This window comes from Ambystoma mexicanum, chromosome 3p, assembly GCF_040938575.1.
Source record: "Ambystoma mexicanum isolate Mex_15411 chromosome 3p, UKY_AmexF1_1, whole genome shotgun sequence".
NCBI lineage: Eukaryota > Metazoa > Chordata > Amphibia > Caudata > Ambystomatidae > Ambystoma > Ambystoma mexicanum.
In genome coordinates, this window is record NC_090925.1 from 1,121,621,311 (window position 1) to 1,121,638,725 (window position 17,415).

The following is a 17,415-nucleotide window of genomic DNA, read 5'->3' on the forward strand; positions in this document are numbered from 1 at the left end:
CCAGCTAATTATAATAGCAAACAACTAAATCATGGCTACAACTATATAAAGATAAAAATGTACAATCTACGATAGCTTTGAAAGATTGTTCACATCGCGATTGTCCCTGTATTTTACACCCGTTCACCTTTTGAATCCAGGCGTTTTTCACTTTGTGATTGCCTCTGCATTTTATTGTAGGCCCTGTGCACAATAAAATTCTGTCGCGATTGGGTCTGCATTTTCAGCAGTTTTATATTGTCATTGTTCCCACATTTCTGACCCTGTGCACCTTTAAATCCCAGATCACGTTGGTCAATCTCCCTCGCCCTAACCCCCCTCCCTCCTACCCACCACTCCAAACCTTCTCCTCAACCATGTCAAACTCCTCCTCCAAGTACAGAGGGGAACTCTGGCGCATCAGAAATCAGAAGACCTCGAACTGCACCTAGGCCCCCCCCCCCCCCTCTCCTTGCCCCCCCACCACCACAGCGAACCTCAGACCACTCCACATCCCTTCTCCCATCTCACATTCCTCCTCCTTGGTCCCACTTGACACTCCACCAGCCCAACCCAACCCCCCCCCCCCTTCTCCTCTCGCCGGTCTCCCACTCCCAACCCCCCTACACTTTTCCTCCAAGCGCAGCCTTGACCAAAACTACCCATTTGGCAGACCCTCAGTCTCACCACTACCCCCCCTCCCCCTGTGTTCCCCCCCCCCCCAAATTGACTCAGAAGACCCTCTATTCAAAGCCACCCACCGCCGCTCTCCTCCCCATCTTTTCCCACACCCCCTCTGATCAACCCGGTCCACCCTCTCCCCTGCTTACTCCACCCCCACAGCCCCCTCCCTCCCTTCCTCCCTCGAACCCCCCTCTTGCATCCTCGTAAATGCCAGATGAGTTGCCAGGAGCAAATTTCTTTTTTTTTTACCCGATCGCCGATGAAAACCACAACATCTTCATCATCGAAACCTGGTTCTGGCAACTCACCCCCACCATCCTCAAACACTCCTCCACCTGCACAGGCACCCTCGCCAGATCAATCAACCACTCCCTCATAGCTGGGATCTTTCAAGAAGCATACAAAACTGCTCACGTCCTCTACTTAAAAAAAAAAAACCTCTTGATCCCCTTCTCCCCTCCAATTACTGCCCTAACACTTGCTTCTTAGCCGAACTGATAGATCACATGGCCTATTCCCAGCTCAGCCTCTTCACAGAATCCCACAGCCTTCTTGAGCCAGTCTGGTTTCAGGGACTATTCCAATTCCCTCCATTTAGGCATGCCTGCATCTCAACTCAGAAAGCTCCAATACTCTGCAGCAAGGCTCCGCCTTGCACTGTCCCCCAGAGAACCCTGCGCACTCAGGGTACTTTACTGGCTGCCCATCATCCGACTGGCCTCCTTCAAAGCCATGTGCATCACTCCTCAAGCCATCTATAAGAAAGGCTCTGAATTCTTCCAAAAACAAACGTTAGCAACCCACCTGAATCCTCCGATCAGGTTCTGCACACCTCCTGGTAGTCGTCTCCCCCCACTCCACCCCACCAACCCCTCTTTCGAGTTCTCCAGACTAGGAGGAGCCCGCTTCTCCATCCTTGCACCGACCTTCTGATACATTTCCTCTCCTCTCCTCTCCCCCCCCCTCTCACACCCCGCACCTTCGTAGCTTAGCTGAAGGCACGGTCTCGCTCCCACCCAGAACACAAACACTATTGCACAACACATCTAGAAGAATGAAACTACCTTTCATGACAAAAAAAAAAATACAAACTGTAGCTACTCACATAACTTTCTACTCACTTAAACGCAAAGCCTCCTGCGTAATTCATAGCATACCTCCTTTCCACCAATTTACATGCCATTCAGACATGGGTGACTAACAGGGTTTTGGACACCCTCTCATAACTTTAATGGCCGAAATGCACAATAGCACCTGCCAATTTTCCCATATTTTGGACTTTAGTCCCTCTGAGGGCATTCAACCAACAGGGCATTGGGACCATAATTAAGGTGAAAGGAGGTATACAAAGGAGCAGAACGTTTCGATATACATCTTAATGTAACCACCAAGTCATCTCAAATGGGGTTGAATTGCTGAGGCTACATTTAATTTGCATGCCAACCCTCAACAGAAACCTATTTAGGAAAACATTTTTAGACAAGCACGGTCCACAAAAAAGGAATTTTGGATTTAACACAGCACAGGTGAACGTGCACACTACCAAATAAACAGTTTTAGTCACTCACCAATGGTGAAAAATACACACAAAAAACCTAAGCCCTCACGCAAACTTACAATAGTAGAGCAAGAAATGCATACAGAAAATGAGTGCGAGCTACACACAATTTCAATTACAAACTTTACATTTCTTTAAATTCCAACGAGCAAGTACCTTCACGGATGCTAGTATTCTATTCAGGATGCTGACTGCCAAACCAAATGTTTCTGGGTTGAACTGGAACTGTGAACTTAATTTTCCAATCCACAGCACAGCTTCTTCATAATGCTGTGGAGTGATGTCTGTGCCCTAGAACAAAACATTTATCAAGGTTTTAGTAGTATTGCACATAAACTACGGATAGTGTGCCAGGACAAGTAAATAAAAGGAAAGGCTGGTTCTGAGAAAGTAGCGTCCACTGAAATTCACAAGCAACCTTACATATCTACACAACATTTAAAAAAGATAGATGCATGGCAGTTGACAGTGTTGGATTCAACCACAAAGCCCAGTAACATTTTTAAGTAAGAATGCTACATTTTTAGGATCAGGATCTCCAACACAAGCCAGGCTTGAGGATAGTAGCAAAGTAAAGTTCTATCAAAAAGGTAGGTTGTCCCATAATGGAAGCATCCTTGCAAACTATAGTAAAAAGTATGTAGTTTTTTGCACCAATGCTATTGGTGGGCAATTATTGCAATGGAATAAAATCCCCTTCACTTGGGTGTAGTGCAGTGGGCTATAAACTGTGGGGCTGGTCTGAAGGAAGTCTGGGGATTGAGGGGTGGCTTTCAGCAGGAGGAGAGGATGTTCCAAAAGAGACCATGGGGACTGCTTTTCAAAGAAAGTATAAGCAGCTATGGCATCAGGGGCAGGGTTTGGGAAGGGAGGGGCTCAGCATGGAGGCGTGGGACACGGGAGGGCCCCGCACCGGGAATTCTTTCTGAACCACTCGTCTTCCCCCTCCAAAATCCATATCCTATGCATCGATTCATTACTTCTCAAAGCAGGGAAGTATGGCTACCATAACAACTTCCTCGAAACACCCAATTCCACTTCCCGACTGACAGTTAGTGGCCCCCTTAATATTCTTAACCGGAGGACATTGGACTGCTGGCATATACACAGCCACCCAAACAGGAACCAGTCCAGGAAGAATTAGAGAATTTGAGGTTGCACTAGCCCAATCAACATTCCTTCACTTAACCACCCCTACCCCAAAAACAGTGTGAAAATCCTGTGTGGGGGCGGGGTGCAAATAGATCAAGTATGCACACCTACAGAAGCCAGTTCTGCACACATGCCCATAAAGAAAAGTCTCTGCTCACTTACATTTCATCCCATCAGGCTTTTGACAGCCACGAATGTTCACTGTGCATTAGACCAGATTTCTCCCCGATCTGAGGACAAGGAGAATGCTGGACCTTCGGCCAGTTGATGAATCAGTGATGGGACAAGTGTTCTGCAGACCTAGAGCTAATCAAGATCAGCCACCTTCCAGCCATATGGACGATGAATGGTCAAGTTAGGGATACAACCATCGGTACAAGCACTTGGTGAATAACCTGAATCAAGCCAAGTCAGTGCAACGAAGAGCAAGTGATGGTTTGTTGGCTGGCAGGAAATTAGTTGGATAATGTGAAGGGTGGCAACCAACAGGTTTAAGGGTGGTCAGGTATTCCATTTGTAGGAATGTGTTGGCCATCTGGATGTTTCCCCACCAAGACCTTCCGATCCAGGTCTAGTTTGAAGGTTGCCGTCAGGACTAAACAGGACGATGCGCCTCTCCCATACCCCAGCTACCTCCTTGCTTTTCTGATCAGCAATTGCTTTGTTCCGTGGGAGATCCAGACTGCCCTTTCCCTACCCCAAACAATAAGGAAGTGCCCACATCTCCACCTTGCAATGATGTGGGGGGGTTGGGTTAAGGACATGGAGAAGGTTACCCATCTTCTCACATTTAGAATCCATCTGTTTAGAAAGGTTTCCCCAACAACAAAGTGGACACCCACTGAATCTCCTGTGGTCTAATGGAAAGTCAGAAGACCACTTTTCCAGTGAGGAATGGACAGACATCCTGACCCGTCTAAAGTGATTGCTGGTCTTCCCTTGAACGGGGATCTAGGCCAGTTGTTAAATACAATGGACACCCTAATGAAAGGAAGGCTACTAGGGATTGCTAATTCAGTCCTTAAATACATTAGACCCCACCCCCCCCCCCAACCACCTCTTAAAGTTCGTCCACAGCAACAGCAGATCTTGAAGCAATAGCAGAACCATGTTGCTTTCTGCCAATCCCAGAAGTGCACAAAACCTCTTGCTGATACAGCTGCACCCCTGGCATCAAAAGGCAAGGTCAGAGATTGATTGGACCAGTGCATGCATTCTGTCCACCAACGCCGAGCACTACATTGCTTCGATATCTTGGAAGAGCGCCAACTACCTTCATACCCCCAGGCCCTTCCTAAAGCCTCATCTATGGATATGGAGGCAAGAGATCAGATGTGCAGACAGCCTAGCATTTTATGTTCCTGTTGAAGTAAGGCAGTACACAGTTTTAGACCCACATTTGGCAATGGAGGTCTCCTCCGCCCCTAACCCCCTCCAACCACAGCTCCCTGGGGCCCCTATGGAAGGGACTCCCCATGTGCTGTGATGTAAAGCTTTCTAGGATTGCTCGTCCGATATATGCACCATTTACTCTGCCTCAGTCAAAAGAGGCATGCTACCATCGAGAGGAAAAAGTAGCAGTCACTCTTTGGGGACTTCTAAGGAACATGTGTTTACAACAATTGCTGGGTCCCTACCAGTCAGGGAGATGAGTGGGAAGGGACAGGAAACCCACTTACACCCAACACTCATTAAGACACCTCCTCTTGTAAGGATCCCCCATTCCTTCCAAAGAGCCTTGATCATGGTGCAACTAATTTGAGAATGACTGACACCAGTGGGCGCCTAAACAAAGACCTTTGTGCCTCAAACAGTTCCGTTTGAGCCTGTACCTTCTGTGGGATGTAGGCAAAGCAGGGCCAATGTGGAAGTGCTCAGACATTCCAATTAGCAACATATTTAGAAGAGAAAAACCTGTCACTCCATTTCCGTTGAAGATCACTGCCAACAGCCACCTTCCATGAAGCCAGTGATCCAACGTGTAGTTTGTGAGCATTGTGTTGCTCGCAGAACCCTACAATGTTGCTCAGATCCATTGTGTAGAGGTGCTATGGGAATGAGACAATGGCAGAGCCTTGAAAGCAGGAAAGCACGGCAGATCAACATTTACTTGTAGACGCTGAAGGGCAGTGGTTAAGAGAGTGCTTCAAGCAGGAACATGCTTTTACTTTAGTTTAGAACCGTAACTGGTCACATGGCACATGTGGGGGGGGGGGGGGGGGGGGTGGGCTACGGATGTGCGTAAATTGGGTGGCTCCAACCATCTCCTGCTGCACCCACATGCCTCGAGCACTCCTCTCCCCCCACCCCCTCCCCCCCAATGGTCATGCAGGGAGGGGGCCCACATTATTCAATAGGTGCTGTGAAGGACCGGGGGTGGGGGTGTCTGTACTATATGGTAGGAGGCGTGCGGGGCACCTCGATGTCGATAGTTGTGGACCGCAAAGAGTTTGAAGAACTGTGGCCCAGCAAGGGCGTCAAGTAGTTGGCGTTTGGTCTTTGGGTGGCAGGAAACCCACCGGTGGATACTCCTTGGCGCGTCGGTCGGGCCTTCTCCAGCGGGATAAAGCGGCAGTGATGCGGACGAGAGCGTCCTTGGATTTGAAAGTTCTTAGGCAAACGGGGGCATGGCGGCTCCGGTGGTCGTCGACCGTGGCGGACAACAACGGGCGCTTCTCCTTGGGATTCCGCGGCAGTCCCCGTCTCGGGTGGCAGCCTGTCGTAGGTCTGTCTACTAGGGAGCTTTGGCAAAGATCAGCTGGTGCACGATGGTCCCTTGTAGCTCGTGAAGAGGGCGCTTTACCAGGTCCTCTCTGGGTCAGTCATTGGCGACACAGCAGCTTTCAGATTGATGAAGGAGAGCAACAGCAATTCTCTTCCAGCAGGGCTTCAAGGTCAAGCTTCAGTTTCACTCCAGTTACTCTTCAGCTTCTGAACCAACACGAATTCTAGCAGTGAGAGGGACCCCAGATTTACTAGTTGGTCTCCCATTCATTCTGCTGGGTCACACGGGCATTCATGTAGGCAGGCAGCCAATCAGGTGCATAGTGTGCCAGGTGACCCAGGTGCCATCTCCTGGGTCACATCCTTCGAGGGTCGATTTATGAAAGTCTTTTTCGACTTAGCCAACGCGACCCCCACCACAATCCACTGTGGCGTCCCACAAGGGTCCTGCACTGCCCCCACACTATACAACATATTCACCCTCCCACTGTTCAACGACCTGATCATCGTCACATAGTTTACACTGACGATACGCAAGTCCAACCTCCCCCCCCCCCCCACAGGGATCTATGAACAAGATGCTGCGGCACTAAGATCTACACAGCCATCCAAATATGGATGGAAGCCAACGGCCTCTGCCTAAATGGGGACAAAACAGAGATCCTACTAGTTGGCACCAAAGAAACACTAAGCAAACTCCTGCCTCAATAAAATTTAACATTGATAACTCCACCATCACAGTCTCCTCTGCAGTAAAAACGCTAGGTGTATACCTTGACTCCACTCTATCCATGACACGGCAGGTCAATGCCATAGCCTCCTCTGCTGCACTTCCCACAAAGGTAATTAATGCTGTAAAACCCTTCTCCAGCATTGGATCTTTCATGGATTCACATGCTTAGAATATTCCCCGTCGTCAGACTGGGACCCCCTCAGTACACATATATAGCCTTTTCCAATCGGAAAACTTCCGACACTTTTGTGTCCTATCTACGTCCTTTTAGGACCCCCTACGCACGCTCCGTACGCCGCCCCCGTATAAGAGGCCCGCCCCCGCGGTTCCCCTTCAGATTTCAACCGTCTCCAAAGTAGTGGGATCTCCTCGCGTTGTCTTACTATTTTGTACAAGGTTGCGTTACTGGAATTTGAGTACAGAAAATGTCCTCCGTGTCAGGAAAAGCGCCGTTCCGCCCTTGCGCGACGTGCGGCTTGAAAAAAGTTTACGGGGGGGGGGGGGGGGGTGGGTGGACATATGGATTGTATATATTGCCTCCACCCTCATCATTCGGCAGATAACTGCGACATATGCAAATGGTTTTCTCAAAAAACCCTCAAAGACCGCAGTCGACGACTGGTGGCATGGCTGAATGAGGGAGCGGGGGCATACCCCCCTTCGGAGGTAGGCTCCACACAATCGGCGAAAACATCACGCCGCGCTACCTCGTCGGAACCACCGGCGAAGAAATCTCGACCGACGGAAAAAGAGTCGTCTGGAAGTCACTCAACTAGAGACTCCTCGTCAAAGAAATCATCTTCATCAAAGGAAAGGAAATCCTCCTCGGGCGATCATCATAGATCGACCACGAGTCGAGAGTCGAGTAAAAGCAAGCCAAGTGTGGAAAAGGCGGGACAGCCAAAACCACCTGCTAAGTCACCGTCGTCGACGGCGGCCCAGTCATCGGCCTCCACCCTGCCACTTACGCAGGTGGCATCCACCGTCCCACCGACGACAATGTCCTCGTCGACGGGGGTTCTACAGGAGGCCTGAAGTTTTTGATCCGATCCCCCCGGATACTTTACTACAAGAACAGGCTGTGTTGCTGTCCTCGGCGGACGAGAATGAGAGAATAGCTGGCCCAGCAGACCTAGGGCTACGAGTGGCTGACAAGTCGTCGACGACGAGGGGATCCGTTATACCGGTATCTGCCCCTCTTCTCAATCCTCAATCTGTTTTGTAGTTGGAAATTCTGTCCACGCTTCAATCGTTGTTACAGTCGTTGGACCAGAGACTACCTCAGGCAAACCTGCCACAGTCACCCGTCGACGAGCCGGGCCCGTCCCGTCAACCGACGCACCTACGCATGCCAATCTCAGCACTGGCACAAGAGGAAGGTGAGCTGCCAGATTCGGAGTCTGACAGGGGAGCCATGTCGGATATCTCATCATCCCCCTCCAGGGATCCAACCTGGGAGTCAGAGGTGGAGTTGGAAACCCCTAGAAGCCCAGCTCACCCGTCCCCTCCGGACGACATTGCGACATTCCATGATGGAGAAGGCATGCAAAGAATTTGGTTTGTCCCAGGAAGAACAGAAAAAGGACTTTTTTGTTCGACCACATGGGTAAGAGAAGGAGGTCTGTGTTCTCGATACCGATACTAGACCATGTATGGAAGGAGGGGTTGCAGACAATGTGCCACCCGTTTTCAGAGCCAGCAGTGAAAGGACACCTGGAAAAAAAGTTTAAGGCTCCAGAGTCTACCCCCAAGTGTTTATCCTCCCAACCAACGTGTCGGCGGCAGCGGCGAGGAAGGCGAAGGCCCAGCACAAGTGCACGACTCCTCCTGAGAACGAAGCGAGATGCCAAGATGCCTTTGGCAAGAAAGTACTATCTGTGGGAGCGACCACAGTAAAGGCCGCAAACTCTCTGGCAATTGTTGCCAGATACGATAGGGAGATGTGGCACAGGCTAGCTCCGTTGCTTGATCATCTTCCGGAAGAGCATAGGAAGGCAGCGATGTTACTCGTCCGAGAAGGTGAGGAAGCCTCAAATCACGCAATAAACATCACGGTGGACCTCGCTGAGTCAGGCTTCAAGCAAGTCAATAATGGGGTCTTATTACGTCGACAGTCATGGCTTAAGTGTACCTACTTCAGGCCAGAAGTACAATACAAAGTTTTAGATATGCCCTTTGAGGGAGACCTTCTTTTCGGTGAGAAGGTGGACGAAGCCCTAAAGGGAATGAAAGAGGACTCGGCACGTTCATTGGGTGCCCTCCAGAGTGGCAGAAACTACAAGTCTTTTCGTCCCTTTAGAGGGGCTTTAGGTAATTCAAGATTCTCTGCATCTGGAGACAGATCCTTTGGCAGATCAGCTTACCCCTCCCAGGGATACAGACGTGCCTCTCAAACGGCAAACCGTCGCCGGAACTTCCAGACTTCCAGAAAAAGACCATCATATCCGTCGTCGTCGAGAGACAAGCAAAATAAAGATCAGCAGTGACATACAACACACCGTTCTGGGGGGAAGAGTTTCAGCATATGTCGACGAATGGGAACGAATAACGACGGATCAATGGGTGCTGGATACTATAAGAAACGGACACTCTCTACAATTCAAACACAGCCCTCCGCAAATTCCACCTGCGTTCACCGCTCATTCCCATCTGAAGATACTGCAACAAGAGGTAACACTCATGTTAGCAAAGGGTGTGATAGAATTAGTTCCAACATCACAGAGGTCAAGGAGTCTACTCAAGATATTTCGTCGTAAAAAAGTCGAACGGCAAATGGCGTCCCATTTTAGACTTACGCGATCTCAACAAATCTTTGAAGAGCCTAAAATTCAAGATGCTCACTCTGCAGGAAGTGATCCGCGCCGTTCAAGAGGGGGATTTTCTAGCGTCCCTGGATTTACAGGACGCGTATTTCCATATTCCAATGTGTCGGAAACACAGGAAATTCCTAAGATTTGTAATAGGGCGGACTCACTACCAATTCACGGTTCTTCCTTTTGGGCTCAAGACCTCCCCCAGAACGTTCACAAAATGCCTGGCCCCAGTAGCGGCCTGGCTAAGGAAGCAAGGCCACCATGTATACCCATACCTCGATGACTGGCAAGGGGATCCTCCCCAGCGTCGACCAACACAAGTTTACAAGCCACCATGCAGCTTCTACAACAGGTGAGATTCGCCATAAACTTCGAAAAATCCACTCTGCAGCCATCGAGATCGCTGGTATTCCTGGGGGCACAGTTCGAGACCCAGTTAGGGCTAGTGAAACCTTCTCTCGACAGAACCTCAAGACTCAATCAACAAGCATGCCGACTACGGCGAAACACCAAGATCTGTGAGAAAATACGTTTCGGTCCTAGGGGCCATGGCATCCTGCATCCATCTGGTGGAAAACTGTCGCCTATTCATGAGGCCAGTCCAGGAATTCCTCGTGGACCGATGGACGCACGCTCAAGGATCGTGGTCAGACAAGATAACCATCGTCGACAACAAGCTGCTTCGGACCCTTCAGTGGTGGCAGAGTTTCCACAATCTGAACAACGGCGTACCCCTACAGGAGCCGGAGTTTCAGCGAACCATAGTCACGGATGCTTCCCTAACCGGATGGGGAGCTCACATGGGTGCTCTCCAAACGCAGGGTCGCTGGTCTCCAACGGAGTCACTCCTACACATAAACGTGTTAGAACTCAGAGCAGTACGATGGGCCTTGAAGGCATTCCTACCACACATCAAGGGCTCGCGAGTACGAATACTGACCGACAATACAACGGCCATGTTTTATCTGAGGAAACAAGGAGGGACGCGATCAAGAACTCTTTCCATAGAAGCCCAGAAAACATGGCATTGGGCATTAAAGCACGAAATTTCCATCGTGGCTCATCACCTTCCAGGAGTGAGGAACTCCCAAACAGACTCCCTCAGCAGAAGCATGGCCCAGATACACGAGTGGGAACTGGACACAGTTCACCTGATGAAAGTGTTCGAGAAATGGGGTCACCCCCCTCTGGACGCCTTCGCGACCAAAGACAACAAGAAATGCGAGCAATTCGCAAGCAGATGGCCTCAAGAGGGCTCCAGGGGGGAGGCATTCTCCTTCCCATGGACGGACATGTTCCTCTATGCTTTTCCCCCGTTCCCCCTCATACGGAGGACAATACAGTGGATACGCAGATACAATTGCCGGGTAATTCTAGTGACACCATACTGGCCAAGGCAACCGTGGTTCTCCGACCTGCTTCACCTGTCGCTGGAACATCCCATAGGGTTTCCGAAAGCCCCGAACCTACTATACCGGGACAATGGCACGGTGTGGCATCATGACCCGGACAGTCTCAACCTCAGTCTAACCTGGCTCCTGACTTTTTGGAGTTCGGTGCTTTAGACGTTTGAGGATTGTCAAAAAATTCTGCAGGCGGCTAGAGCCCCTTCTACAAACAAATCCTACTCCTATAAGTGGCGGAGGTTCTGTGAATGGTGTAGGGGACAACAGGGCCTACAACCGTTGTCGGTGACGCCGAACAAGTTCTACCTTACTTGCTCCTCTTGGCGGAGAGGGGATTATCCTTCACATCGATAAAGGTGCACCTGGCGGCCATCTCGAGGTTCACAAGGAAAAGGCAGTCGTCTCCTCTATTTAGCGACAGACTTGTAAACACTTCATGAGGGGTTTATTTCGAGCTTTTCCCCCGGAAAAACGTTTCCCCCCCAACTTGGAGTCTCAACACAGTGTTGGCAGGCTTAATGAAACCGCCTTTTGAGCCTATGGCCACGTCCAACATAAAATTCATTTCGTGGAAGTTGGCATTCTTGATTGCTATCACATCAGCTAGAAGAATCTCGCAACTGCAAGCGCTGGTCGTAGACCCGCCATACCTAAGATTCTTTAAGGACAAAGTAGTCCTGGCAACTAATCCTATGTTCGTCCCAAAAGTTCCGACAGTGTATCACAAACACTCGTCCATTGTTCTCCTTACTTTCTTCGCCACACCATCATCGGCAGCAGAAAAAGCTCTTCATACCCTGGACATTAAGAGTTATCTGAAATTTTACCTACATCGTACACAGGAATTCAGGTCTACCAGACAACTGTTCGTCGCATATGGTCCGTCGACGAGAGGAAAAGCAATCTCTAAACAAGGATTGGCTCGATGGGTCTCATCGACGATTGCGTTTTGTCACTCTAAGGCTGGAAGGCCACTGCAAGGACATCATAGAGCCCATTCTACAAGATCGATGTCCTCCTCAACAGCGTTATGGGCAGGAATTCTGTTGACGGACATAGGCCAAGCTGCGGCATGGTCAGTGCCCCACACGTTTACCCGCCACTACTGCCTTGCCAGGCAGCATGCTGACGAGGTGCAGATGGGAAGAGCTGTCCTGCGCCATCTGTTTCAGTAAGGTAAGCTCCACGCTGTGGAGAATCTGTTGTCTACCTTTTTTAATGACAGTTTATTTTAGGTGGGTAAGGTTATATGCGGTAACTTATTCCTACTGTACATATACATTGTGTAGTATGTTGAGGGTATATTACATTACATTCTCACCGCCGTCTCAAGTGTTACTGCTATACAATCTATTCTAAGCATGTGAATCCATGAAAGATCCAATGCTGGAGAAGGGAATAGTTTCTTACCTGTAACTCCATTTCTCCAGCATTGGTATCTTTCATGGATTCACATGCGCCCGCCAACCTCCCCGGAATGTAATGTATTTAATTGATAAATTTAACCCTTCCTACTTTGGAGGGGCCGAAATCTGAAGGGGAACCGCGGGGGCGGGCCTCTTATACGGGGACGGCCTACGGAGCATGCGTAGGCGGGTCCTAAAAGGACGTAGATAGGACACAAAAAAGTTTTCCGATTGGAAAAGGCTATATATGTGTACCGAGGGGTCCCAGTCTGACGACGGGGAATGTTCTAAACATGTGAATCCATGAAAGATACCAATGGAGTTACAGGTAAGAAACTATTCCCTTCCTATCCACAAAAAACTGCCTGGCCAGAGCCACAGTAGGCACCAAATTGGACTACTGCAATACCCTTTTCCTGGGCACATCTGCAAAAAAACCTTTAAATAAAATGCAAGTCACACAAAACAATGCCCCGAGAGCAGCTCTGAGTATCCCAAAAAGGGAGCACATCTCCCAAGCCAGAAAAGAGGCCCAGTGGCTACCAATAAAAGAACGCATCCTATTCAAATCCATGGCCATCACCCACAGATGCCTCTCCGCCAACGCTCCGCCCTATCTCTCTGAAAGAATCACCCTCAATACATCCACCAGGTCTCACCTGACTAACCAGACCCATGTTCCCACATTCAAAAGAAGCAAAGCCAGAGGGTCCAGCTTCCAACACCTAGCACCAAAAAACTGGAACGCACTCAAAACCACTTTGTTCAACTAACCCTCCACCCCCCTACTCTTCTACTGTATATGCTTTGTAAATGAGTTTTGTATTCACCTATGCTATTTCCTGTTGTAATCTATGCACCATGTATGTTATGTAACAAGTAACACTACTTTCAGCGCCACAATGCCCCGGGCAGATGTGCGCTATACAAATCCAAATAAATAAGTGCAGTCAGGCCATTCACTTCTCTCCAGACACTCACAACAAGTTGTGTATTGGGACAAGTACCCAGCCATTCAACACTCCACACTGCATTCATACCAGTTTCAGGCAGGGCTGCCTCAGTCATTGTCACAAGATACTAGACATCCATAACACAGAATGCGTATTCGTCACACTCCATTCACCCAGGTCCCACCCACAACATACAGTTGTTGGGAAGGCTCCGGGCAGTCTGGTCGGCACTTCTCCACACTACATATATGGAACTTCCACCCAACAGCCAGTTAGGGGGAAGGGACAGGGCTTCCCGGGACTTCGGGAAGATCAAGGAAACGGGCGATGGAGGGCAAGAGGCTACGGGGGCCATCTTGTCCCCATCAGGAATCTACCGATTCCAATGACGGGGCTGTGCATCCCAAAATGGAGGCCGCTCAGGGCACCAGTCATTTCAGCACAGAGCTGCCACCAGCCCGTACCCTGCTCTGTGGGCCACACACACACACACACACACACACTAGGGGCACAGGGTTGTACCCCCCCCCCACCCATGGGTGCCATAAGGGTATCCCATGGGCCCGTTCACCAAAACCAAAAGAGCTGCACCGCCATGAGTCCCACATGAATTCCTGCGCCGAAAACACGATAAAGGCAGAAAGGGAAGCTCAGGGATACGGAGGCCCTGTCCCTCCGATGCATTTCCAGCATCACAGGTGCCGGAATAGCACAACTTCACCCACCACACCAGATCAGGGAGACCTTGAAAGATTCCTCTGAGCTGGCATGACAGGGGTTGGGTGGGGGGGGGGGGGGGGGGGGGGGGGGTTAATGACACCCCAGGCCGTTGCCCGGCTGGCCCTCCATGGCATACAGACACATTCACTCACTGTGGGACAATTACACACACCACAAAAGGAAGCTTAAGCATGGTGCTTCGACTATACATGGACTTCAGCCCCAAGACACAGGAATAGCAAAGCAATGTCTGCGTTTTAGGCCAACCTATCTAGAAGCAGAACAACTTTCAGATCTACAAAGCAAGGTAGTAGCGAGAAGTAAGCCTAACCACCACCATATGAGATGATGTTATTTATAAAGCACTTAATACCCAGAGCTTTCTAAGCGCGGACCCAGGGATCGAACCAGTGTTGCTCCTTGTCGCCTTGCTTCCAAGGCAAGCATGTTGCCCTTGAGCTATCCTCCCGAGAAAAGATAGCTCAGTGCGAACTAAAGGAGACTAGTCGTTGAACCATCTGGTACTTGGGGACAGTCAGAGCCAACTGGAAGTAAGCTGGACTATACAGAATGTACCTGGTGCAGAGCTAGTGCAGACGGAGGGCGCAGACCATCAGTCCTGGATCAGGGTTTCCTTTCACTACACTCGTGACAATTTAAAATAAAAAAAAAAACAAAAATCGCTTAACCACTCCATGGATATGCAATGAGAAAATTCTACATTGCTGGTGGCGGCCATTTGTTTTATTGCAGGCACTGTACAGCTATTAAGCAATGGCGAAGATAATAAATCTATCTGTTCAAACCACATTCAATGCAAGGGGCACGGTCCAATGGGTCGTATAGTAGTATACTCGATTACATAATCATGTGCCCCAAAATGCTCCTTGATGTTGACGATATGATGGTTTCATCAAACAAATGGAGTGATCATTCTGCACTTCGATGTGTATTAAAAATCGAACAGAGTACCTGATAAAAGCAACAAGAAGGTACAAACATTAGGTGGTCGGCCAAGAACATAATCCAGGCCTCATTAGCACTTGAGATAGACAAATGGCCCAATTTAACCAGATTTCAACTTCATGTCCATTGAATCAAAAGAAAACTGAATAAAGGTATTTTCTCGTTCACATGCCTCGGTCCCAACTATGAGTATGATCAGACCTGTGGTTGGGCTCCCCCCGTTTAACAAGAAGATTAGAGATGCCAAGAGGGACCGGAGAAGGGAACTGCGTATTAGGTGTGTCTGCGAGGAAAATTAAAAACAAATATGGAGCGATCATCAAAAATATAAGATTTGCCGAAAATACCAGGGCTCACCAGAAATTAGTCCAGACCATCTGCTCCAAAAATGCGCGTAGCATCTGGTCACTCCTTGTGGAAGCCAGGGAGCCAGTCAAGGGCCAATTGGTTAACCCTATTAAAGCTGAGGAATGGGTACAAGGCCCTAATACTATATTACAGAGAGAAGAGTCTTGCCCTCAGATAACCTTGGCACCCATTATGCCCTTTGAAATATCATACTTGGCCATAATTAATAAGATAAATACTCTTAAATCCTCCAGAGCACCAGGACCTAACGGTCTAGCCAACATAGTCATTAAAAATCAGCCCGAGTTCTGGGCGAGCGTGTTGGCTATACTGTTTGAGAAGATAATGGCGCAGGGGTCAATACCAAGCTCATGGCAGACGGCAGTATTGATACCCGTGTTCAAAAAGGGTAACCGGTTAGATCCCAATAACCATCGGCTCCTCTCTATGCTGGATACAACAGGTAAACTGTTTGCCTCGCTATTGCTTGAGGAGCTTCAATCATGGGTTGATGGGGCTGTATTCTGTCCAATTTCCAATGCGGATTCAGGACGGGCTATTTGACGAGTCACAATCTTATGGTCATTAATTTGTTGAGATCTAGGGCCCGTAGTAAGGGTGAACCGCCGCTATATGCTTTATATATATCGATACGATCCCTAGAGAACGTCTTTGGTCTAAACTTACTGTCCTAGGCTGCCCCGCTGGCATTCTGTATTACCTTAGACTGCTGCACCATAACACCTCGGTCAGGTTGAAATTAGATCAAGAGGGACACCTGACTCAAAGTGCAGCAGAACAGGGGGGGGTGAAACAGGGATGTGTGACCGCCCCTTTGATATACAATCTCTATGTCCATGACATACCTGTGGCTATAACTGCCCTCCTAAAATCGGGGAGGTGGTTTGCTCTGTCCTGGCACACGCAGCCGACTTGGTCATTTTTTAATCATACGATCAGTGGTCTGCGTAGATCGGCTACAGCACTGTGGGATTATGCTAAATGCAACGGTCTCACCATTAATCTTGACAAAACTAAGGTCCTGCGATTTAGCAACAAAAGTATCACGCGTTAACCTTAATGGTGGACAAGATCATAATCCCCTATGCGCCGCAATATCACTATTTGGGTATTGATTTTGAGCCTAGCGGTGAATACGTGGCATGCAAACACTCCCAGAGCACAGGCGCAGCACAGGTCACAGCGTTAATTGCTAGCTTCACAAACAAGGAGGCTTTACGCTATGGGGCACACGCCAACTATCTGCAAGTGCTCATACCCATGATGACCTGTGGGCTAGAGGCTCTTTTCGAACTAGATCTCAGCTGGCTTCAGGTCATAGAGGGGAAATTTTGGCGGCGGGTACTGGGCCTAGCACCAGGAATTCCAATGGCCATTATACTTTTGGAATTGGGAATACCATCATTGAAAGCTATTGTCATGAAAAAGAGGTCTGGGCTATTCATGAAAATGCGTAGTGGTACAACGAATCCTCTACTGATTACAGTTAACAAGGAAATATGCAAGAAGCAAAATCCCCTCTCACCCGCTGTCACATGTTAAAATATCTTGCAGAGGTAGGATGGTCTTGACGAGAAGGGGTACACTAAGCAGGTCCAGATGGCTCTTGACAAGTGTATTGAAATGTGGGACTGGCTGGAGAACTTTGCCCAGCTTAGTTAATTGAAAAGCTATGAATTTGTGCAATTTAGGCTTTATTCATTCATGAAACCGCAAGACTACCTTAACCTATGCCCCTCCAAAAGACTGCAACGCTTTGTACTGCTATTAAGATTGGACCAGCTCCCGACCTTATTGGTCACGGGCAGGAGAGAGCGCACTCTGTCTGAACAACGTATCTGCCGACTGTGTAACATGTCTTGACACAATGTGGAAGTATGATTGACGTAATTCATCACCATATTGAAAAGTATACTCATGATCTGGTGGTAATCTGATTCATTATTTTGGCA

The 17,415-nt window shown here is 49.0% G+C and overlaps 1 protein-coding gene across 1 annotated transcript in view; it reads right to left on the reverse strand.

The window, feature by feature from the left end:
• The window catches only part of CCNI2 (cyclin I family member 2), a 60,269-nt gene that overhangs the window by 16,984 nt on the left and 25,870 nt on the right, over nt 1-17,415 (reverse strand). The window contains exon 3 of the mRNA XM_069652500.1: nt 2,378-2,512. Within this exon, the coding sequence (XP_069508601.1) occupies nt 2,378-2,512 (135 nt within the window). The remainder of the gene's footprint in view (nt 1-2,377; nt 2,513-17,415) is intronic.